Source organism: Sus scrofa, chromosome X (assembly GCF_000003025.6).
Source record: "Sus scrofa isolate TJ Tabasco breed Duroc chromosome X, Sscrofa11.1, whole genome shotgun sequence".
Lineage (NCBI taxonomy): Eukaryota > Metazoa > Chordata > Mammalia > Artiodactyla > Suidae > Sus > Sus scrofa.
In genome coordinates this window covers 108,285,568-108,311,341 of record NC_010461.5, presented here as the reverse complement: position 1 = coordinate 108,311,341, position 25,774 = coordinate 108,285,568, and the positions used below count along the sequence as shown (strand labels likewise).

Genomic DNA, 25,774 nt, shown 5'->3' with positions numbered 1-25,774 from the left:
CTCCCTGATAGGTGCTGAGCCTGCTGGTCCACATTCCTAGCAGGAACTGAGGCCTCCTACAGGGAAGGACAGCAAGTGCTTCACAATTAAGAGAGAAGGGCCTTGAGAACCAGGGAAAAGAGAATTCCAGTGGCTTGTCCTATGGAAACAAATCCTCTAATCCCCTGGGAGATGGCAGAGGGGCACCGGCCGGGGCGGGAGACACTGACTGCGACTGCTGGGGGCTACATTTTTGTCAAGGAAGATGAAAGCATCCACAAACATCCACGAAGATATCCCGCAAGGAAAAGTCAAGGCAGGGAATCACACGAAAGTGGCTAAATTGCCTTTAAAGGTGACTTTTAAAAGGCGGCCCTTGCACGCTTAAGAGACCATATTTGCTGTACATATGTGAAGAGTTGAGTCAAGAGACCTCAGATGCTCAAATGTATTCCTGGCACGCACAACCTTAAATTAGAGGGACTAAATAAAGCTGTGGTCTGCCCTTTCTGAAAGTTTGCCAACCACTGATATAGATCATGTGGGACATGGGGCCTCATTGGGGCCGATCTTAGGACCGAGGTTGGAACTTGCTTTCTTGCTGAAATGTCTGACATCAGCCCTAATTTTTAGCCATGTACCTCCTTCCTCAAGACAGAAAGTACCGGGGGCCCTCGGGGAGGGGAGGCTTAGCCCCCACTAGGCTAAGGAGTTCTTTGTCTAGGGAATGAATGATTGATTCCTGGCCCCAAGCAGCCTGCCCTTGGATGTCCCCCCACCCCACCCCCGGCCCCGGCCTAGACCTTCCATCTTCGTGCCTGTCAGAGATGCCCTCTGACGTTGGAGCAACACGTGAATCTTTCTCTCCGTTTGGCATCCGTAACCGCCTCGGACCTCCCAGGCAGCTCCAAGTCATGCTCCACCTCACCTTGTTTGGAAATATCACCATCTGGTGGATTGCACTGTATCTGCTCTCAACGACCTGGCTGTATTTTGTCAATTGAGGGCATCCACGACGTGCGGACTAGTTCGGCCGTTCATTGGCTCTGAGACTGGTATTTGAGGAAGCCAGAGTTGAGGGGCAAATAAGGAAGAACGGTCTATGCTTCATGCTTCTAAGCTGAAATCTTGGCACACGGTCCACTCTCCCGCCACGGCTTGCTTGGCTTTTTTCAGCAGCACAAGAAGCTCGGCCATGGCCCTGCTCTTAAAGCGTTTCATCGCACCTCCTTGACGCTTGATCATCTTTGCACTTTCAAGGAGTGGAAAGGACCTAATACATGGCTGTTTTTTCCTTCACGGCCGATTGAAATTCAATCCCTGGACTCTGACAGGAGACAAGACCGCCTTCCTTGCAATGCAGGCCCTCCCTGGCCTGCTGCATCCCAGGGACCTCGGTCAAATGATCCCCTGGGAAGCTCGGCCGAGACACATGCTGTGGGATCCACACTGCTCGCTCTTCTACTTTCTTAGCTAAAAAAGCATTAGCGAAGTCTCTCGAACACCATCTAGCCATTAGCATCCGCATAGGAGCAGAAACACAAGCACGTTCGGTTCCGAAAGACAGTATCTGCCCAAGGAAAAAGTGTCTGGGCTTTGAGGCTAAACACACTTTGATTCAAATCCCAGCTCTTCCACTTACGGATTATGTGGCTGAAACAAAGATCCATCTCCCCGCAAGCCCTGCTACTTCCTCTCTCTGGCAGCAAGTAACTCAATCGCTCCAAGCTTTCGTTTCCTTATCTGCGAAATGGGATAATCATAGCAGCTGCTTGATGCAGTTGTAATGAAAATGCAATGAGAGAGCAATATTGCTGTCATTAACCCTCGCTTGATCATTTTGAAATACAATATTTTAACTTATTGGGGCCTCTGTTACAGTTTTGATAATACGAGTTTCAATCTCTTTCTTGTTGTTTAAGCCGGAAGCCTTGATTCAGAAATGATTCATATTTGGAATGTTGTTCTCTTGAGCTCCTGCTGTGGCACAGTGGGTTAAGGATTGGGCATTATCTCTGAAGTGGCTCTGATCACTGTGGAGGTACTTCGGGTTCAATCCCTTGGCCCAGTGTTGTGGGTTAAGGATCCAGTCACAGCAGTGGCACAGTCACAGCTGCAGCTCAGATTCCATCCCTAGCCTGGGAACTTCCATATGCTGCGGGTACGGCCCCCCCAAAAAAAGAAACAAAAAAAAAAGAAAAGAAAAGAATGAATGATGTTCTCTGAAAAAAAGCGTCTATTTAGTTTCCAATAAAAGGTTCATTAAAAAAAAAAAAAAACTAAAGGACTGGGAGTTCCCATTGGGTGCAGTGGGGAAAAAACCCGACTAGTATCCATGAGGATGGGGGCTCAAGCCCTGGTCTCACTCAGTGGGTCGGGGATCCAGCGTTGCCATGAGCTGCGGTGTAGGTCGAAGGCTCAGCTCGGATCCGCATTGCAGTGTCTGTGGTGTAGGCTGGCAGCGATAGCTCTGATTTGACCCCTAACCTGGGAATTTCCATATGCCATTGGTGTGGCCCTAAAAAACAAACAAACAAAATCCAAAGGACTGTGTTTAAATATACTTCAGATCTTAATTATCTGATGTGTTTAGCATGGTCTTTCTTCATTTTCTTCTAGATAGCAGGGTCTTTTTTTGCAAATGAATTCTCACTTGGAACCTTGAGATATTCAATAAATAAAAGCAAATATGCAGAGGATGGAGCTGGAGCTGGAGCTGGGCGAAGAAAAGCAGGCTTCTATTTGGTTTCCTCTAGAATATAAGCTCTAGCACAGTGGATATTTTTGCCTGTTATGGTCACTGCTGCATCTCCAGTGTCTACAGCAATGTCTTACAGGGTCAACAGATATTTCTGAATGATGGATGGATGAATAGCATATGAAGAAGGCTGGCATGTAATAGGCACCCAAGAAAAATCTTGGTGCCCCTTAGGTAACTAAAACCCTGCAGGAAACTGAGCAAAATATTATTCGTGTAACAACTTCCATCTAGAAGATGAATTATGCCCTCTTTTTCCACCCACCTATTTTGTTAACCCTCTTGCTGTTCTGCTAGGTACCTAATGGGAGACTGGCTATGCTGGGAGCAAAAAGACACCAGATGGAGTGACTTTGGTGGCATCACTTTTTTCTCACCTTCTCAAAAACTTTTGGACATGTGACAGAGCTGGCAAACATCAGACTGAGCACCTGGTTAAACACAGATTCACACTAAAGACCCTCTTTCAATAAGAGAACATCAGTAAGAACACAGGCAAGACATGTGAGTCTGTAGCCAACAAGTCCTATTTGAGATTTGGACTGATGAAGTTAACAGGCAGCCTGATGGAAAAAGAAGCAATTCAAACTTTGGAGTCAATAGGCTCCAAATTCCAGGTTAGCCTAGTTATTGCTTCGGTAATCTTTGGGTAAGACTTCTTTGATCCTCATTCCTTGTCTGATGAAAAATAGTACCACAGCAGAGGTTTACGTGGGAATTTAACGAGCTGATTAGCTAACTTAGCTAACTGATGAACAAATTGTCTAACCTATAAGGAAACCTCCACAAAAGCTCATTTTCCTAGAAATCTCAGAACAACTGTGTAGATAAACTGTTTTATATAGAAATCCCAAAACAAAGATCCAGGATGAAGGCTATAGAAATTCAGTGACTTAATCAGGGGTGAATATTAGGATATACTGGAAACATGTTTTACGTGATGAGATTCTGAGGCTCATACGGAGAGGAAAACCAGGATTCCTGATTACTGAGAGGTAGGTAAAAAGTGGGAGGCAATGGAGTTCCCAGGGTTGCTCAGCAGGTAATGAACCCGACTAGCATCCATGAGGACACAGGTTCAATCCCTGGCCTTGCTCAGTGGGTTAAGGATCCGGCGTTGCCATGAACTGTGGTGTAGGTCGCAGACACGACTCGGATCGTGCATTGCTGTGGCTGTGGCGTAGGCTGGTGGCTGTAGCTCCGATTGGACCCCTAGCCTGGGAACCTCCATGTGCTGCGGGTGCAGCGCTAAAAAGACCAAAAAAAAAAAAAAATGGGAGGCAATAGGTGTGGTGGTCAAGAATTGGACACGGACGTCATGAATGTGTGACCTGAGTTAAAATCCCACTATGGCATTTGCTAATACTTAGTTTTCTGAACCTCATTTCCTCTTCTTAAATGAGGATGATAATGAGAGTTCCTACATCAAGAGGCTATTTTGAGGATTAAATGTGATAAAATATTTGCACCTTCCGAATGTGGTTAAGAGCTCTATTTATACTGTTATCATTGCTAGTATTCTTGGGATTAACTTACCTAGAAAGACTGGTTTAGAAAGAGTGGAAGTTTCTTCAATTTTATTTTATTTTATTTATTTTTTTGCTTTTTTAGGGCCGCACCTGCCATATATGGAAATTCCCAGGGGTTGAACGGAGCTGCAGCTGCCGGCTTACACCAGTCACAGCAACGCAAGAACTGAGCCACATCTGCGACCTACACCACAGCTCATGGCACCGGGGGATCCTTAACCCCTGAGGGAGGCCAGGGATCAAACACACATCCTCATGGATACTAGTCGGATTTGTTTCTGCTGCGCCATGACGGGAACACCAGTTTTTTCAACTTTTAATGGGGCAGAGACTCATTTCTAGACAAGTGGTTCATGCATGGATCCTGAAGAGTCAGCCCTCTGTCGAACTCATTCTTAAAACGGAAAGCAGAACAATGATCATGGGAGGGCCCTTTACCTCGTGCTAAAGCAGTCACTTTCACTCTCTTGAGTTACCTTGAGAACCGCTTGTAAGGTGAGTAAGCGGAGTATCTTAGGCTGGTTGCTCACAAGCAGATGCTAAGATAAAGTTGCACGTGCATGTGGTTTATTAAGTAGTTGTTCCTTAAAGAACTGAGGAGAATGAGGCAAGTGGGATACAGAAGAGGAAACCAAAAAAGGGTGCAATTTGGGGCTAAGTTCCAACCTTGGTTTTATCCTTTAGGGGCGTTCGGGCATATAAATTATACATCAGAGCAGAACTTGCATACTTCTGCATCAGCCATTGGCTAAGGGCTATCCTGGAGAGATATAAATGTCCCAGGATTTTTTGATTTTCTGTGCTTTTAGGGAAAGTGGCTCCAGTCAATCCCCCAAGGACGGTCTTCTTAAAAACATTTGCACATGGTAGCCTTTTTTTTTTTTTTTTTTTTTTTTTTGGCTGCCCTCATGGCATGAACACGTTCCCAAGCCACATATCAAACTTGAGTCACAGCAGTGACAAGGCTGAATACTTACCTGCTAAGCCACCAGGGAACTCCCTGCATGTTCTGGCCTTAAAAAGCAAAATATATAGAAGCTGGGAAGATGGACACACAAAAATAGAAAAAGGCGAGGAAACAGGCTTGGAGAACAACCGATCAAAATCACCCTGCTGACAAATTATAGTACCAGGCCTACTACTATAATTTTTAAAAGATGGTTACCAAGATGTTATTGGTGACTATCTCAGGTTTGTTGAATTACATTCAGATGACTCTAATTCCTTCTTTATGTGTTAGGTTGCTAAATTTAAAAAAATAAACATTTTTATATGATCAGAAAATATTATTTCCACTGGAAATAGAGAAAAAATACTGAAATTTATATGGAACTGCAAACGATCCTGAATAACTAAAGTAATCCTGAAAAGAGCAAAGCAAGAGGCATCACACTTCTTGATTTTAAACTGTAAAGCAATCAAAGAGTGTGGTACTGGCATAAAAACAGACACATAGACTAAATGGAACAGAATCAAGAACCCATAAATAACCTCTTGCCTATACAGCCAACTAATATTTGACAAGGGACTCAAGAAAACTCAATGAGGAGAGGATGTCTCTTCAATAAATTGTGTTGTGAGAGCTCCTGCTGTGGTGCAGTGGGTTAATGATCAGGCTTGTCTCTGTGGCGTTGCTGGTTGGATCCCCCGCCTGGCACATTGGATTAAGGATCTGGTGTTGCTGCAGCTGTGGCGAAGGTCACAGATGTGGCTCGGATTTGATCCCTGGCCTGGGACCATGTGTCATGGGTGCGGCTGAAAGAGGAGAAGAAAGCAGTGTTGGGAACATTGGACAATCATATGTAGAAGAATAAAAGGGATCCCTATCTTACACCACTCACAAAAATTAATTCAAAACGGATTTAAAGAATTATAAACATAAGACCTAAAAGTATACAATTTCTAGAAGAAAACATAGGGGAAAACTCCTTGACAGTGATCTTGGTAAAGATTTGGGGGAGATGATACCCAAAGCATAAACAACTAAAGCACAAATGAATAAGTGATAGTCCGTCAAACTAAAAACCTTCTGCACAGCAAAAAAACATAATGTTGAAAAAATGAAAAGGCAACCTATGGAATGGAAGAAAATATTTGTAAATCATATATGTGATAAAGGGTTAATATCCAAAATATATAAAGAACTCATATAGTAAAGACAAACACACAAAATATATAAAAATATTTGTAAATCATATATATGATAAAGGGTTAATATCCAAAATACACAAAAAACTCAATAGTAAAGACAAACACACAAAAAATCTGATTAAAAATGGGCAGAGGAATTGAGTAGACCTATTTCCAAAGAAGATATACAAATGACCCACAAATACATGAGAAGATGATCAATGCCACTAACCATCAGAGAAATGCAAATCAAAACCACAATGAGATAGCACCTCACACCTGTCAGAATAGCTATGGTTTAAAAAAAAAAAAAAAGACAAGAGATAAATTTTGGCAACAATGTGGACAAACGGGAACCCTGGTGCACTATTGGTGGAAATGTGAATTGGTGCAGCCACTATGGAAAACAGCGCGAAGATTCCTTGAAAAATTAAAAATACCATGGGATCCAGCGATCTCACTTCTGGATTCCAAAGGAAATGGAATTAAGATTTCAAAGCATTACTGCACTCCCATGCTCCCTGCAGCATTATTCACAATAACCAAGATATAGAAACAGTCTTAGTGTCAGTCCACAGATGAATGGATAAAGAAATGGGGCATATACACATGCGGGAATATTATTGAGCCATGAGAAATAAGGAAGTCCTGCCATTTGCAACAATATGGATGGATCTTGAGGGCTATCTGCTAAGTGAAATAAGCCAGACAAAGACAAATACAGTATGATATCACTTACATGCAGCATCTATACAAGACAAACTCAGAGAAACAAAGGAGAATGGTGGCTGTAAGTGGCGGGGGGTGGGAAATGGGGAGATGTTGGTCAAAGGGTACAAACTTCCACTTACAAGATGCATCGATCCCAGGGATAGAATACAGGGAATGGTGATTATAGTTAACAGTGCTGTATTATATACTTGAAAGTTGCTAAGAGTAGAGCTTAAATATTCTCATCACAAAAAAGAAATGGTCAGTCCATTTTGGAAAAAAATAAGGGACCTTTGAATAAGAACAGGCTCTAACGCCAAAGAAATAAGGTACGAATGATGAAATGCAAGTAAGCCGGGCACATTTTGGTTAGAATTCTTTTTCTCTCCTTCTACTGCCACAGGTGCAGCATATGAAGTTCCCAGGCTAGGGGCGGAGTTGCAGTTGTCGCTGCCAGCCTACACCACAGCCATAGCAATGCCGGATCCGAGCCGCATCTGTGACCTATGCCGCAGCTTGTGGTAACGCCAGATCCTTAACCCACTAAGCCAGGCCAGGGATCAAAGCCACATCCTTCACAGAGACGCCATCGGGTGCTTAACCCACTGAGCCACAATGGAAACTCTAGAATTCTTAACTCTTATCCCTCAAGTCATGTCACAACTCACCCTGGGGATCTTAGGAAAAAACAGTGTTGTGACGCTTTTTATTTTTGGTGTAGGTTTATTTATTTTGAAATGATAATAGTAAAAGCTATCTAATGTACTCTTCTATTTCCATCCTCGCTCACAAAAGCCTGGAATCCATTTCCCAATCGCCTTTTGCTCCTATTCTGGCCTCCTGCCCAGCTCTCCCTGGCCACCTCCCTGTGTGGGGAGAGACTAAGTAAAGACAGACTGGCCAGACTAATTTTTCCAAGGGTGAGCTCAACTTTGCATTTTTACTTTAAAGTAGAATATGAAAATTTCCTGTAGGACAGTTTCCTGTTTTGGATCACAGTCAATTTGTAACCTTTTGCCAATAATAACTGAAGGAATAAAGTCTAGATGGAAAAAGAGCGAGGAGAAGAGAGACCTCATTCTTCATTTACCATTTTAAGCGTTGGCAAAACGTTGAGTTATTTGTATTTATTTCCTTACTATTCACCCATTCAGCAAATATTTATTGTGCACCTACTGGGTACCGGCATGGAATTACGAGATTTCACATCTCCGGATCTTTTATTTCTAACAACACTATGCATTAGAATTGTCACCTTACTTTATAATTTAGGAAACTGAGGCACAGGGAGCTGAAAGGACCTGTCTCGGGTCACACGGCTGGTAAGATTTAAAATAGATTCTTTGGTCACCAGAGCTATTGCTTTTTCCGCGGGCCTCATAGCTGACTCTCTACTTGGAGTTGTTGTGGAGACTGTGCTGTGAGCTGTCAAAATACTAGCAAAGGTATGCACTCTCGTCCATCAAATGACAGCATTTCACTGGTCTAATTTTACCAGCTTATTTATTTAGTGACATAGAATAAGTTGGGTCAATATAGACAAAGGGTGGTGTTTTGGGATTCTTGCCCAATCAGATTTAAATGTGCTGGAGTTCCCATCATGGCGTGGTGGTTAACGAATCCGACTGGGAACCATGAGGTTGCGGGTTCAATCCCCAGCCTCACTCAGTGGATTAAGGATCCATCGTTGCCGTGAGCTGTGGTGTAGGTCGCAGATGTGGCTCAGATCCAGCATTGCTTGGCTATGGTGTAGGCCGGTGGCTACAGCTCGGATTCGACCCCTAGCCTGGGGACCTCCATATGCCACAGGAGCAGCCCTAGAAAAGGCAAAAAAAGACAAAAAATAGAAATTAAAAATAAAAAAAAATGTACTTTTAAAAATGTCTCTTTCAGAACCCAGAGTTTTATTTAATGGGGAATTCGTGCAAGCATTCTTGCTAGTGTCAGGAGAAAGAAAATGATGCCCACTATGGGCACTGTTACTTAATGTTTCATTGGATGTATTAGCCACCCTAGTAGACAAAAGAAAAAAAAAAAAAAAACAGTGCTATAAGAATTGGAAAGGCAGAGGAGTTCCCATTGTGGGGCAGCGGAAACGAATCTGACTACGAACCATGTGGTTGCGGGTTCGATCCCTGGCCTTGCTTAGTGGGTCAAAGATCCAGCGTTGCCATGAGCTGTGGTGTAGGTCGCAGAAGTGGCTCGGATTCTGCATTGCTGTGGCTGTGGCATAGGCCAGTGGCTACAGCTCAGATTTGACCCCTGGCCTGGGAACCTCCATGTTCTGCAGGTGAGGTCCTAAAGAAAGACAAAAAAAAAAAAAAAAAGAATTGAAAAGGGAGAAGAGAAAACCACCTCTAATTATAAATAATATAATTGTCATACACCTGAAAACCCAAGAATCAAATGTACTACCAACATTTAAGGAAGTTTAGTATGTTAGTGAGATAAAAAATTAGTACATAAAAATACCATTCATAGGTACAAACCGCTTCCAGTTAGAAGGTATAATGGAAGAGAAGATCCCCATTTTAAAAAGCAGCAAAAAAGTTTAAATACCTAAGCGTGAATATATATGAAATGTACAAAGCCCATATGAGGAATCCTTTCAGACATGCTGATGTGCATTATTTAAACCTATTAGTCAATCCTGGTATCACTAGAAACAACCAAGCATATGCCTCCTGATGTGATATAATATTAGTATGCAGCATCAATGGTGAAAAATCCCTCCCAAATACGTTGAGTGTGAATCAAGCATTTATAGCTATCTTCCACTTATGAGAAATATGAGGGGTGAGATAACAAAATCAGTGACAACACAATGAGGCAAGCAGACAAATACCGAATGTTGAGCATTCCGCAGGACAATTGACAAAGTTTCTTCAACCAATCTAAGGCATAAAAGAGTGGAAGGACACTGCTATAGATTAAAAGAAAATTAATATAACCACCAAATGCAATATATGGAACTTGTTTGGTTCCTGATTCAAACCAACCAACTGAAAAAAAATATTTCTGAAAGAATTGCGGAAATTTGAGCATGGACTGAGTTTATGTGATAACAAGACTGTGTTTGATAATTTCATTAGTTGTGATATGGTCTTGTGGTGATATAAGAACATTTCAATATTTTAAAGTGATGAATAGTAAAGATATTAAGGGAGTAGAATGACAGTGCCTAGGATTTGCTTTTTTGTTGTTTTTGTTTGGGCTGCACCCACAGCAGGCAGAAGTTCCTAGGCCAGGGATCAAACCCATGCCACAGCAGTGAAAAGGTCAGCTCCTTAACCCGCTGAGCCACCAGGGAACTCCCTGGGACTTGCTTTAAAATAATTCATGAAAGAGAGAGAGAAATAGCAAAATCTGGAGTTCCCGTCGTGGCGCAGTGGTTAACGAATCCGACTAGGAACCATGAGGTTGCGGGTTCGGTCCCTGCCCTTGCTCAGTAGGTTAACGATCCGGCGTTGCCGTGAGCTGTGGTGTAGGTTGCAGACGCGGCTCGGATCCTGCGTTGCTGTGGCTCTGGTGTAGGCCAGTGGCTACAGCTCCGATTAGACCCCTAGCCTGGGAACCTCCATATGCCGCGGGAGCGGCCCAAGAAATAGCAAAAAGACCAAAAAAAAAAAAAAAAAAACAAAAAACAAAAAAAAAAAAGAAATAGCAAAATCTTAATACTATTTGTATTAATTTGCTGGGTTGTTATAACAAAATACCACAGACCAGGTGGTATAAACAATAGAAATTTGTTTCTCACTGTTCTGGAGGCTAGAAATCCAGGATCAAGGTGTTGGTAGGTTTGATTCCAACATTTCTTTCCTTGGCTTGCAGACAGCTGCCCTTTCACTGTGTCTTCGCAAGGCCTTTCTTCTGAGTGTGTGCATCCAGGTCTCTCTCCAATGTGCACAAATTTCTGGGTTTTTTTTTTTTTTTTTAGGGCCACACTCACAGCATATGAAGGTTCCCAGGCTAGGGGTCCAGTTGGAGCTATAGCTGCCGGCCTATACCACAGTCACAGCAACACAGGATCCAAGCCACGTCTGCGACCTACACCACAGCTCACGGCAATGCCAGATCCTTAACCCACTGAGCGAAGCCAGGGATTGAACCCCCAACCTCATGGATACTGAGCCATAATGGGAACTCCCAAATGTCTTTTTCTTATAAAGATGCCAGTCAGGAGTTCCCTCTGTGGTGCAGTGGGTTAAGAACCTGACTGTAGGGAGTTCCTGTCGTGGCTCAGTGGTTAACGAATCTGACTAGGAACCATGAGGTTGCGGGTTCCTGGCCTCACTCAGTGGGTTAAGGATCCAGCGTTGCCGTGAGCTGTGCTGTAGGTCATAGACGAGGCTCGGATCTGACGTTGCTGCGGCTGTGGTGTAGGCCAGCAGCTACAGCTCCAATTAGATCCCTAGCCTGGGAACCTCCATATGCCGCAGGTTCAGCCTAGAAAAGACAAAAAAAAAAAAAAAAAAAAAAATCTGACTGTAGGAGTTCCTGTTGTGGTTTAGTGGGTTAAAACCCAACATAGTGTCCATGAGGATGCAAGTTTGATCACTGACCTCAATCAGTGGGTTAAGGATCCAGCATTGCCTCAAGCTGCAGTGTAAGTCAAAGATACACCTCAGATCCAGTGTTGCTGTGGCTGAGGTATAAGCTGGAAGCTGCAGCTCTGATTTGACCCCTAGCTCAGGAACTTCTATATGCTGCAGGTATGGCCGTAAAAGACAAAAAATAAAATAAAATAAAATGACTGCAGTGGCTCGGGTGGCTGCAGAGGCGTGGGTTCAATCCCTGGCCGCGGAACTTCCTTATGGAGCAGACATGGCCAAAAAAAAAAAAAAAAGACATCAGTCAGACTGGATTAGAGCCTACCCTAAAGGCTTCATTTGAAATCAGTTCACCTCAGAAAACTAAATATAGAACTACCATATGACCCAGCAATCCCACTCTTGGGCATATATCCAGACAAAACTTTTAATGAAAAAGACACATGCACCTGTATGTTCATTGCAGCACTATTCACAATAACCAAGACATGGAAACAACATAAATGTCCACCAACAGATGGATGGATTAAGAAGATGTGGTATATACACACACAACGGAATACTACTCAGCCATAAAAAGAACAAAATAATGCCATTTGCAGCAACATGGATGGAACTAGAGATTCTCATACCAAGTGAAGTCAGAAAGAGAAAGACAAATACCATATGATATCACTTGTATCTGGAATCTAATACATGGCACAAATGCACCTTTCCACAGAAAAGAAACTCATGGGCCTGGAGAACAGACTTGTGGTTGCCGAGGGGAAGGAGAAAGAGAGTGGGATGGCCTGGGAGTCTGAGGCTAATAGATGCAAACTATTGCCTTGGGAGTGGATAAGCAATAAGATCCTGCTGTAGAGCACAGGGAACTGTATCTAGTCACTTATGATGGACCATGATGGAGGATAGTGTGAGAAAAAGAATGTACATATATGTGTGAATGGACACTTTGCTGTATGGTAGAAATTGACAGAACACTGTGAACCAACTATAATGGAAAAAACAAAAATCGTTATAAAAAAAAAAGAAATCAGGCCTTTAAAGGCCCTGTCTCCAAATACAGTCACATTCTGAAATACTGGGGTTTAGAGCTTCAATATATGAATTTGGGGAGAATACAATTCATCTCCTAACAGTATTTAATCTGGATGACGAATGTATGGGAATTTATTGTACTAAACTCTTCGGTTTGTGTATTTAGAAAATTTATATTAAATATAACATTCCAGAGAGAAGGACATAAATGTACACCTGAACAAACTAACATACATGCTCCATGAAAATAAGAAGACTCGCCGTCAGAAAGATGTTTTTCTATGTTTCCCTTAAACAAATTTATAATTTTTTTTGTTGTCTTTTTAGGGCCGCATCCATGGCATCTGGAAGTTCCCAGGCTAGGGGTCGAATAGGAGCTACAGCTGCCAGACAACACCACAGCCACAGCAACACAGGATCTGAGCCGCATCTGTGACCTACACCACAGCTCACGGCAACGCCGGATCCTTAACCCACTGAGCGAGGCCAGGGATCGAACCTGTGTTCTTATGGATACTAGTGATACTCATTTCCGCTGCCCAACAGGAACTCCACAAATTTGTAATTTTTAACACATCCCAATAAATATATCTGATTCCTTTCCTGAAACTGCACAATCTTATTTAGAAAAATAAATAAGAATAGCATGGAATACTGTAAATAAGGAGCGATGTGACATGGAGCAGACTTACTGGATATTAAAACGTACTTTCGAGCCTCAAAAATTATAACAATGGGAAACCAGTACATAGACGCATATAAAAATCCAAAAGCAGACTCAAATGGATATGGTAATTTAATATATGATAAAGGTATCTTCTCAGATCAGTGGGGGCTGGAAATACTCTAAGGAAGGACATCAGGATAATTGGGCAGCCATTTGGAAACATTAAATTTGATCCATACTTCACACTGTATATCAAGATAAAATCTAGGCGTTCCCATTGTGGCTCAGCAGGAATGAATCAGACTAGTATCCAAGAGGATGCAGGGTCCCAGTGAGCCGGGGATCTGGCATTGCTGTGGCTGTGGCCTAGGCGAAGTTGACCCCTAGCCTGGGAACTTCCATATGCCAAGGGCGAGGCCCTAAAGGGCAATAAAATAAAAGTAAAATCTAAAAGGATCAAAGATTTACATTTTTAAAAAATGAAACCAGAGGAGTACGGAGAGTAAACCTTGAAGTGAAGGCCTTTTAATTATAACATAAATCCAGAGGCCCTTTAAAAAATAGTGGACAAATTTCACTGCACAAAGATGAAAAATTTATCATGGCAGACAACAACCCACACATCTATCATAAGCAAATTCAAACGACAAAAGATAAACGGGGAAAATATTTGTAACTCACATTGAAACTGACAGCACTAATGGCCTGAACGTAGCGAGAACACAGACTGGGACTTGAACCCACGTGCTGGGACTCGAACCCAACCTAAAGCCAGGTTGGGACTTAAACCCACGGTTTTAGATTCGCGTTACTCACCCTGTGTCTGGACTCACTGAGGTTCAGGTTCTTTATGCCTCTGCGCAGAAGGAATTCAGCGAGGGACAAAGTGATAGGCGAGAAATAGATTTATAAGGATGGGATGCTTGTGAGAGAAGCAAGCGGGCAGGCAGGCAAGGAAGCTGGGCCCCGAAGACCCGGTGGGCCACAGTTTTCTCATCCAAGGGGCGTGGGGGTTGGAAAGGCCCACCTCTTCCTTCCTGGGAGTAGTAGCTCCTCCTTAGTATCTGGTAAGGTGTGTATTCAAGTCAGCTGAAGGGCAGTCCTCAAACTCTTGCCCCTGGTCTGAATCTGAATGCGGGCCTCATCCCATCCCCCACCCAATAACCTGAGGCAATTCCCGCACCTCCACTAGTTAAGCTAAGCCTGCCTTGTTCTGATGGCTTTCTGGAACTTACAGTGGTCTCCCAGCAGCCCCCAGGTTTCCCTCTTTATCTCTGATCCCCTATCCGGACTTTTACAAGCACCTGTGCCTACTCTATCCCTATCAATATCTCAAAGGGCTTATTTTCCTAAATTTTTTTTTTGTCTTTTGGGGGCTACACCTGCAACCTATGGAAATTCCCAGGCTACGGGTCGAGTCAGAGCTGCAGTTGCCAGTCTACACCACAGCCACAGCAACGCCAGGCCAGATCTGAACCCCGTCTGCAACCTACACCACAGCTCAGGGCAACGCTGGATCCTTAACCCACTGATCCTTAACCCACTGAGTGAGGCCAGGGATAGAACCCACATCCTCAAGGACACTAGTTGTGTTCAATACCACTGAGCCTCGACGGGAACTCATTTTCCTCATTTTTAAAGCGTTCCTAGAGGTTGAGGGAAAGGGACAATAACCAAGATTTTTTTTTTAAAGTATGTGGAACTACATGAACAGATATTTTATATATATAAAAAAAGAAAACCAAATGGCCCTTAAACATCTGAAAAGATGCTCAACTTCTCTCATAATATGAAAAATTCAAATTTTCAGCTACACTGAGATTCTTTTTCTCACTTATCAATTTGTCAAAACCCCAAATGTGTGACACTCTCATACATTGCTGGTGGGACTGCAAATTGGTACCACCCTTGTGTTAGGTTGGTAGGTCTGCCCTAACAAAGCACCGGGCAGTGCATGGCTTATAAGAAACAGCAATTGCTTTTCTTACAATTCTGGAGGCTACAAGCCTGAGATCCAGGTGCTGGCAGGGTTGGTTCCTGCTGACGTCTCTCTGATTGGCTTGTGGGCAGCCGTCTTCTCTTCCCTGTGACTTCACGTGGTCCTCTTTCTGTACATGCCTGTGTCATAATCTCCTCTCCTTATGAGGACATTAGTCATGCAGGGAGTAGGCCTTACTAAGACCCTAAAGGCCTTATTTAAACTTGATTCCCTCTTTATGGACAACACTCCCAAATATGGTCACCTTCCGGGTAATTGGGGGTGAGGACTTTACCACTTGAATTTTGAAGGACACAATTATCAAATCATAACGACTTTATGGAGGGAAATGGAAACATCTGTAAAAAGTACCAATACATTACCCTCGATTCGCAATTCCACTTCTGGAAATCCATCCTGCACTCATAAATGACATATGTAGGAGGATATTCATTTCCAACTTGTTTATACCAGCAAGAAACAACCAGCCTCCACCAATAGGGACTCTATGAGTAAACTGTTTCGCCTACGCAGTGCAAAATTATGCAGCTGTAAAAAAAAAAAAATAGGAAGCTCTCCGTGCAGCTAAAGAGAAAGCAACAATGATATATGAAGTAAGAAAAGGCACAAAACAGTTTAATTGCATGCTACCTACATATGAGAAATTCATTCATATTTACTTGTACATATTTGCATAAAGAAATGCCAACAGCTACATAACAACAAGGAATGCCTGTTGTGGGGCGGTTGGTTAAGAATCTGACTGCAAGGCGTTCCCATTTTGGCTCAGCGGGCTACGAACCCAACTAGTATCCATGAGGATGTAGGTTCGATCCCTGGCCTCACTCAGTGGGTTAAGGATCCATCAGCACTGCTGTGAGTTGGGGTGTAGGTCCCAGATGCGGCACACATCTGGTATTGCTTGTGGCTATGGCTGTGATGTAGGCCAGCAGCTGCAGCTCTGATTTGACCCCTAGCCTGGGAACTTCTATATGCCACAGGTGCAGCCTTGAAAAGCAAAAAAAAAAAAAAAAAAAAAAAAAAACAAACCAAAAAAGGAGTCCAACTGTAGCAGCTCAAGTCACTGCAGAGGCACGGGTTCAGTCCCCAGCCCACTGCAGGGGGTTAAAGATCTGGCGTTGCTGCAAGCTGCAGCAGAGGTTGCAGCTGGGGCTCAGATTCAAATTCAGTCCCCTGGCCCGGGAACTTCCATATGCTGTGGGTGTGGCTATAAAAACAAACCAACCAAGCCAAACAGCAACAACAAAAACTAATAAAATTGGTTACTGATAGGGATGTTATGGGGGCATAGAATAGAGAGGGCAGAAGTGAAAGTGAGATTTTTCCATATATTCCTTTTTATATAGTTTTCATTTCTAAATCATGTAATTTCCAAATGATTAATACTATTGCATATAAAGCTTCCTAGGTCAGCCATGAAATGTCTAGTCCAATACGAGACGAACTCCAATCCTTTTACTTTTGAAAATGGCTATTCTCAGTTTATCGACGCTTGCTCTAGGGTTTTCAGACTGCTCCTGTGAAATAAAGACAATCCCCAGGGGTGGCAAGCGCTTTCTTTCTTTTTCTTTGAAGAAAGGACCAGAGTTTAAGAGGGCTCGAGTGAGTCCAGTTGGATTTGACCGTGGACCAAATAGCAGGTTGCCCAGATGCAACTGATCACCAGCACTCGGCAGCACACACGCCCTTGGGTGTGCATCACTTCCAGCAAAGAGAAGTGAGCCCTGCTGCGGGGGGTGGGGGGGACCCGAGCGCGCACTGCATCCAGCTGAGAGTGAAATTCCTGGAGAAAGCCCCTTCCTGTCACAGCACCCACAGCACTCTGAGCCTGCTCGCAGCCCAACAGCCTCTCCGAGAATGCTACATTTAAAAGTGCAGTTTTTGGATGATTCCCAGAAGATTTTTGTGGTTGATGTAAGTGGAAGTCACAATGCTATTATTCCTTTATTATTCCTTCAATAATGGTCATTTGCGGACGACCCATTAGCTGGCGATACTAGGTCTTCTTTCGGGCCGAATGAAGGACTGTGGGTTTTAGCTTTGGAAAAGGAAATCTGTCTTGACTATCACAAGGGAGCTCCTGCTTTCCCATTAACCTTTCTTCTAGAACGGGTTCTCTTTTCTCAAGGGAGAACAACAGCACGTTTTTAAGATATGCTAGATATTTGTAAAGAGGCAAAGCAGCAATACCTTAGTTGTCCTACCCAAAAAGGTATCACCGCTCATTGAAATAATTTGCCTGTGAGCCTCACCCCATGACTATTTGCGGGGAGAAAACTGTGGTTCTGAGCGAAAGGAGAAGGGGAAAGATACCCTCCTTTGCTGCAGAAAAACCTATGGGGTTCTGGGGGGGGGGGGGGGCGGTGGGGAGAATTATGCAGTCGTAATGAGAACTTCAGGAATTAATGACAAGTATAAAAGAGGAAAATAGGATAAGAGACTATTTAGTTTGATTTCGTCCTTATAGTTCAGAGTTCTTCATATAATTCCTAGCTACGGGATGATTGCGTACAATTATACCTCATTGCTTCAAGAAAGAACAAATGTATTAAGCACATCATTTGGGCCTCGTCTTCCAGTACCTTAAGATATGCACATTTTGATGTCAGGATTTATGTATGAGCATTTGGAAATGTCCCGCGGCTTTATGGGAATAAAAATGCTGTTTTGCTCTGATATTATATTAGCTGCTAACAAGGAACAAATAGTTCGTTTTCTTTGAAATGCATACACAATGCTGGTTGTTTTCTTTTATGCTTAAGCTGACAACTGCTGTTGGATGTGTGGGTAACCCATTTTTCAAATAAGTATTTTATTTCATTTTTATTGGAATCATGTGCTTTGTGGGTGAAGGCTTCATGGCTTCTGCTGCTGTTTTGCTGTTTCTTCCTTTCACTTTTATTTGCAAAAGGCATTTCTAGGTCCACGGACCTGAATGATTTGTTTTTGTAGCAAATAGCTTCCATTAGAGGTATGAGGCATTTCCTATTCTTTCTTGGAACTATATTTAAGGGGCGGAAAATGTCTTTTGAGTAGTTTATCCATTTGCAGGCTGGTGGTGTGCGCTCACAGTGCTCCAGTACCTGAATTAGTGAGCTGTGTATTCAAAAGACACTGCTTTAGGCTAAGTTTTTCATAGTTATTTCAAGCGGCTCAAAGAGAAATCTTTGACCAAAAGTGACAGAGGAGCTTTCCGAATGTGCAGGTCACATTCAGAGCCAGTTAAATGGGGGATGGGAGCCACAGTGCCGTCGCTTCACAAAATTCCCCGTCCGAGGAGCCGATGCTCTCAACTTGAAGCCAGTGCGATTTGGCTTCACATCAGATTGTCCTCTTTCCAGCTGCAACACATTGTGTTCCTTGGGAAGATAATGGGAGAGATTTGATACCCAGCAATTCGGGTGTCACAGCATCTGATCCCTTTTGCTCTGTGGAGGGCTGCTTGGAGAGCTGCAATCGTGATGTTACCAAGGGTGGCAATAGTACGAGCTGCGGTCCCAGGGGCAGCTTTGTTTTGAGGGAGAGGGAACCTTAAGTTAGGATCCAGCCATCCAACAGCAGCTTCTCTCCTTAACAACAGTGGGCTGACAAGGACGATGATGAAAATGAGGATGCTGATAGCCGTAGTAGTGGGTCGCCAATGGATAACACTTTAACATTTAAAATGCAATCTCACATCCATTAGTTCCTTTGCTCATCCATTCCACCCTGTGAGTGAAAGTAGGAAAAGATGAATCTTTTTGCAAATTAAGAGAGAGGGGCTCTGGGAGCTTAAGTGACACTTGCACGGGATTACGAAGCATAGAAAGGCAGATCTGGGGCTTCCCACCCAAACCTCTTCCCATTACCCCAGATACAATGGAATCCCAAGACTCATCTGCCAGTAGCTCTGTCTAGTCTGGTAATATTGTCCTTGCACGCTATTTGCTGTGGCCCCCAAAGGCATAGAATTTGGCATAGAGCGAGCGTTCGATGACTGGTACAAATCAATTCGTAGATCCTTCTTGCCTTACCCATGGATGAGGAGCTACATGAGGAAGCAGTCCCTAGAGCTCAGGGAGACTGTGGCATGAATCTGATCATTGATTCAAAAGCTTAAAAAGCAACCTGAACGGGTCATCTTTTATTGTCACTGACATCTTAAAGAGGATGAAGAAATGCTTAGAACCATAATGAAGAGAACCATTAGCAGCTAAGGAAAGCCACATGGAGGGGGTTTTGATGCTAAAATTGAAGTCTCAAGAGTCATGCATCAGGCGCAGGGAGAAAGAAGCATTCTTCAAGATAAGATTTAAGAAAAGAATCGGCTGCATGGGGACAAATAGTGGAGTCTTGGGCATTAGTGTTGATTTTACAGAAGGTACCGAAGTAGAAATATGGGAAGAACACATGATCAGAGAGAGTAATGTCACCTGGATAAGGTGAATTGGCATCCAGAAGCCCTTATTCCACCCCCAGTAGCGTTATCTTAGTGAGTTTGCTGGTGTCCAAGATCTGGCTCAGGACTGCAGACTCAGAAGCCTTGATTTGCCAGCATTCCACGAGATCTGAGGTCAGAAACTGATATTTTATTTTTTTGTATTTTCTGGGGCCACACCTACGGCATATGGAGGTTCCCAGGCTAGGGGTCTAATTGGAGCTGTAGCCGCCAGCCTACACCACAGCCATAGCAACGTGGGTTCCGAGCCGCATCTGCAACCTACACCACAGCTCACAGCAATGCGGGATCCTTAACCCACTGAGCAAGGCCAGGGATCGAACCCACACCCTCATGGTTCCTAGTCAGATTCGTTAACCACTGCACCACCAAGAGAACTCCAGAAACTGATTTTAAAATCAGGAGGCTGGTGCTGCCATTTACAGTGGAATTGGAAACACTTGGGTCCTTCATCAGTTATATAAGATGCCAAAGATCAGAAGAGTCAGATCTAAGGGAATTGGATATATGATCCTAGTATTTGATGGCCTGGTAATACATCCATCTCCACAAAGGCCTTGTCATTGGGACCTTTTAGTCATGTGTTCATTCATTTAGTCAATTCATTAGCCATTTATTATTGAGGTCCTAGTATGTTGCAGGCCCTGTTCTGGGCACTGGTGACTCTACCATATGGGTAAGTAAAGTTCTTGAGCAAGGGAACACTCTTGCCTGGGCAGGGCTGGCTGGGAACTCCCAACTTTGGCTTCGGTGACTCCTTTTCTTCTCACTGCATGGTTGACAAAGTCATGTGATTGACCTGTCTTGAATGCATTGAGGTCTTCCGTTAGATTACTGAGAAGAGTGGCTGGCCCTAGCAGCGTCCTGGTTTCTCACAGTTCCTTTGTGTATCTGTAATCTGAGACACTGTATGTTGATTTTATAGATGAACTCTTGAGAATATTGGTCAACCTTTTCCTTTCAGAATTTCCAAGAGGGTTTGGGAGATGCAGAGTAGATAGGGGACTTCAGAATTGCTAGAATGTGCCTCCTAAGTGTTAATGCAATGAAGAAAATGTCTTTAGTAATAAGCTCATCTTACCTTTCAAATCCATTCACTTAATAAGGCTGATCATTCTCAAATAGCAACATCATTCTTAGTGTTGCACTTATCATGGACTGTAAATCCTTTGATAAGCAAGTAGGACTCTCCAGAATGGTGATGGGACTGGGTAAGCAGGAGGGGAAATGGAATAACGTACTGATTTTTCAAACAATTGAAGATTTTAGGGTAAATTCCGTTTTGCCTCTTCAACTTGGGGACCGGGACTTTGCTGGACAGAAAAAGGGAGGATAAAACCGAAGCTAAGGCTTTTGAACTCTCAGAAAGAAAAGGTCAGGTTTCTAGCTTGACTATGAATCCCTCCAACAGCCACAGATGCCCGCAGCAGTGACAAGTGTCCTTGGCGTGACCTCCTTCTAGGTCTGAACTGTTTGCTTATCTGAGGTTTAGATGGAGAGTTTTCAAAACAATAACCCCACCATCATACTCCACGCGGTTCTGTCTGATGTGCGCCCTGCCTGCTGCAGTTCTGTCTTTATAGAAGCGTTGCGAAGGGGAAGAACAGCTGTTGTTTGTGAGTTTCCAAAAGCACGTTTGATTTTGATGGTTTCTAGAAGCTAAAGCCAAAGTCAAAGACTTGAAACATGTCACATCTTACATCTACCTGATCACTGAGTGACTGTCTTGGCCAGCACAGTGGGTAACCAGTGGCTTACCCAGTGAGAGAATAGAGTGAGTCAGCTTATCCCATTCCCTTGGGAGCCTAGGATAAAGGCCACCAGGCCTCATTTTCTGAAAGAGACAAGGTGAAGCATTGCCAGGACTAACATTACTCAGGCTAAGTCAGAAAGCAGAAAGCTGCCTGGGATTTTTTAATTGGTGGTGGTATTTACCCTTGGGATATTTGCCCAAGGGCTGGTTTTGCAATTTATAATGATGAGGAATCCTTTGTACTTTGGTCATTAGTGAAACAGATACCCCTCACCTTCAGAAAGCAAAGCTCTTCTAACACCAACGGCATGGAATTTCTCTGCTGTAGCAAAACATACCTGGATGGGGGACTACAACACCTCCTCCATTTTAGGTGGGTCATCTTGGGCCAGTCACTTAACCCCTATCTCCCCGAGTTGTTGCGAGGAGTAATATAAATCATATAAGATATATTTGGAGTCTGATAAAGCAAGACAAATACTTGTCTGCTACTTACAAGCAGGGTGGCCTTGGGCAAGCCACTTAGCCTATCTCAGACTTAGTTCTGTCAACTTGCAAAACTTGCACTTGGGGTCCAAGTCAAGAAAACCTTTCCAAAGAATACATCATTTAAGTTGCTGAGTAGGACCTGAGGAGGTGAAGAGTGAGAGCTAGGGTGAAAGGGGTGGTGTGATGTTTACACAAAGAAAAGATGGAAGGCCTCTGTGTGAAAGAGAACCCGGCCCTTTCATGGAAAAAACAATGCGACGCATGCAGTGTTGGAAGGAAGACTGGTAGCGAGCAGCTGGATCATTCCCACCATGTAGTCTTATGCATGAAGTTTGAGCTTTGTCCTGAAGGTGGGAGAGAAGCACTAAAGGGTTTAAGAAGCTCAAAATGGGGATATTAGCATCCGCTAACTCACTAATTGATGCGTTCACTTGCTCATCCAATCTTTAATGAAATACGTTTCCTAAGTCCTGGAGATGCCAACAGATGTTTCAAGTTCAGTGGCTCCAATTTTGGATAGTCAACCTATGTCCTGACGCATATGCCCAAACATCACCATTCCAGCCTTACAGGGAACAGTGGAGACAGACCGGAAGGATGGATACCAAAGCTGTTAATGAGGGCGAATTTGTAGAAGCATTTCATGTCAGCCTGCATACAGGAGAGGAGTTGAGGAGTCTAGATGATCTCCAAATTTTTGCCTAAGATAACAGCTTGGATCATAGTCCCCGCTCATCAAGACAGTGAACAAGGTAGAAGGAGCAAGTTTAGGGTGGGCAAGGAGTTTTGTTTTGGATTTATTGGTGGGAATATGGAGAGGAGAAATATATCTGGAATTGGGCAGACCTGAGTTTTAGTCCCAGCTCTAACAATTATCATTATTTTTTTATTCTTTTTGTCTTTTGTCTTTTTAGGTCCGCACCCACAGCATATGAAGGTTCCCGGGCTAGGGGTTGAATCGGAGCTGCAGCTGCCGGCCTACACCACAGCCACAGCAATGTGGGATATGAGCTGCGTCTGTGACCTACACCACAGCTCACGGCAATGCCGGATCCTGAACCCACCGAGTGGGGCCAGGGATTGAAACTGCATCCTCATGGATACTAGTCAGATTCGTTAACCACTGAGCCATGATGGCATCTCCTCTAACAATTATTTTAAACTTTCTTTTATTGAAGTAGAGTTGACTTACAATGTTATAATTTCTGCTGTACAGCAGTGACTCAGTTATGCCTATATATTCTTTTTCATATTTTTCCATTATTGCTTAGCACATGATATTGCATATAGTTCCCTGTGCGGTACAGTAGGCCCTTGTCGTTTATTTATTTATATGTAGTAAAGTATATATGTTAATTCTAAACTCCTAATTTATTCCTCATTCCCTCTTTCCCATTTGGTAGCCATAAGGTTGTTTTCTATGTCTCTGCGTCTGTTTCTGTTTTGTAAGTTCACTCATATCTTTTTTTAAGATTCCACTTAAAAGTGATCTCATATGAGATTTGTCTTTGTCTGATTTACTTCACTTAGTATGATCATCTCTAGGCCCGTCCATGTTGCTGAAAAAGGCATTGTTTCATTCTTTTTATGGCTGAGTAATATTCCATTATATATATGTATATATATATAGACATATACACACATGTGCACATACATCTCACATCTTCTTTATCCATTCATCTGTCAATGGATATATACTTTGTACCCATATCTTGCTAGCTTTAACAATTTTAAGATGCACAACATCAGGGGTGTCACTTCACCTCTCTGAGCCTGTGCCCTTGTCACTAAGATCACGATAATCATAGCCCCTACCTCATGAATTCATCTTGAAGATAAATGAAATAGCAGAGGTAAGGTTCCTGACACAAGGTGTTCAAAGCGTGTTAATTCCCCCTCCCTTGCTTGCAGACCTCTTTCTTTTTTTATGAAATAGATTTATTTGTGTTAATTTCAAGTAATCTACATTTTTAAATTTTGATCAGTGAGTTATTTAGAAGTCTTGATTTCTAACTGGTTAAATTTATTTTTGTTTTTTGTTTGTTTTGTTTTTTTTGTTTTTGTCTTTTTGCTATTTCTTGGGCCGCTCCCACGGCATATGGAGGTTCCCAGGTTAGGGGTCGAATGGGAGCTGTAGTCACTGGCCTACACCACAGCCACAGCAACGCGGGATCCGAGCCACGTCTGCGACCTACACCACAGCTCACGGCAACGCTGGATCCTTAACCCACTGAGCGAGGCCAGGGATCAAATCCGCAACCTCATGGTTCCTAGTCGGATTCGTTAACCACTGCACCACAACGGGAACTCCCAGAGCTCTTTATTTCTATATTTTGCAAACCTGCAGACAACAATCTTTCACCCTCCACTGCAGGTTTAACTTGCTAATGCTTGATTTTACAGCCCACCTCCAAGCAAAATAGAGCTGTGATTCCTTCGCTCTGCTCTTCCTCTGGGGCTTCCTGGGGTTAATTTATCCTGCCTTTCTGAGCGGTTGCCCTTTGCTTAGTCAGCAGCCCCAGGGGATTTGCTTTTTCCCCTGGAGTCATTAATCCTGGGAGGGTCCATAATAACTGTCTAGAGTTACCTCAAATAATGTTGGGCTTCCTTTAAGGAAGCAGATGGAAACAGCCAAACTCTTTAACAACATTTAATTTTTTAAAGGATTTTTATTTTTTCCATTGTAGCTGGTTTACAGTGTTCTGCCAATTTTCTACTGTTCAGCAAGCTGACCCAGTCACACACATACATATATATACATTCCTTTTTCTCACATGATCATGCTCCATCATAAGTGACTAGACATAGTTCTCAGTGCTAGACAGCAGGATCTCATTGCTCATCCATTCCAAAGGCAAGAGTTTGCATCTATTAACCCCATGATTTAAGGTTTTTAACTTAATACTTACAAAATTGAGATATACTTTTTATAAAAAATGGAGGTGTAATTGATTTACAATATTTTTAATATTGTAATATTAAACATATTCTATATATAATTTTATATTTAATATCATATCTATATTTTTATATTTAATATTGGAATTATAATACTACATCAGTTTCAAGTGTACAACATAGTGATTGAAATTGTTTATAGATTATACTTCATTTAGAGTTATAAAATATTGGCTATATTCCTTATGCTATGTAACATAACCTTGGAGCTTTTTATTTCGTGCATAGTAGTTTGGACCTCTTAAGCCCCCACCCCTGTCTTGCCTCTCACCCCTTCCCTCTCACCACTGGTAACCACTAGTTTGTACTCTATATCTGAGAGTCTATCTCTTTTCTTATATTCACTAGTTCATTTTTTAGAGTCCACATTTAAGTGATATCATATAGTATCGTCTTTCTCTGACTTATTTCACTAAGCATAATACTCTCCAGGTCCACTCATGTTGTTGGCAGGATTTCATTCTTTTGCTATGGCTGACTAGTATTGCATTGTATATATAAACATACACTCTATATGTGTGTGTGCACACACGCGTGCGTTCCTATGAATATTGGAGGGCATATATCTTTTCAAAGTAGTATTTTTGTTTTCTGCGGATATTTACCCAAAGAGTAGGATTGCTGGACCATATGGTAGTTCTATTTTTAATTTTTTGCAAAATCTCCATAGTGTTTTCCATAGCAGCTGCAACAATTTACACTCCCACCAACAGTGTTCAAGGGTTTCCTTTTCTACGCATCCTCTCCAACATTTGCTATTTGCAGTCTTTTTTGG

At 42.9% G+C, this 25,774-nt stretch overlaps 1 protein-coding gene across 2 annotated transcripts in view; it reads left to right on the top strand.

Moving 5' to 3' along the window:
- Positions 17,154–25,774, top strand: part of FRMD7 (FERM domain containing 7) — a 53,073-nt gene continuing 44,452 nt past the window's right edge. For both annotated transcript variants that reach the window (XM_021080498.1, XM_021080497.1), the window contains exon 1: positions 17,154–17,275. In XM_021080498.1, the coding sequence (XP_020936157.1) occupies positions 17,219–17,275 (57 nt within the window). In that variant the 5' untranslated portion in view covers positions 17,154–17,218. The remainder of the gene's footprint in view (positions 17,276–25,774) is intronic.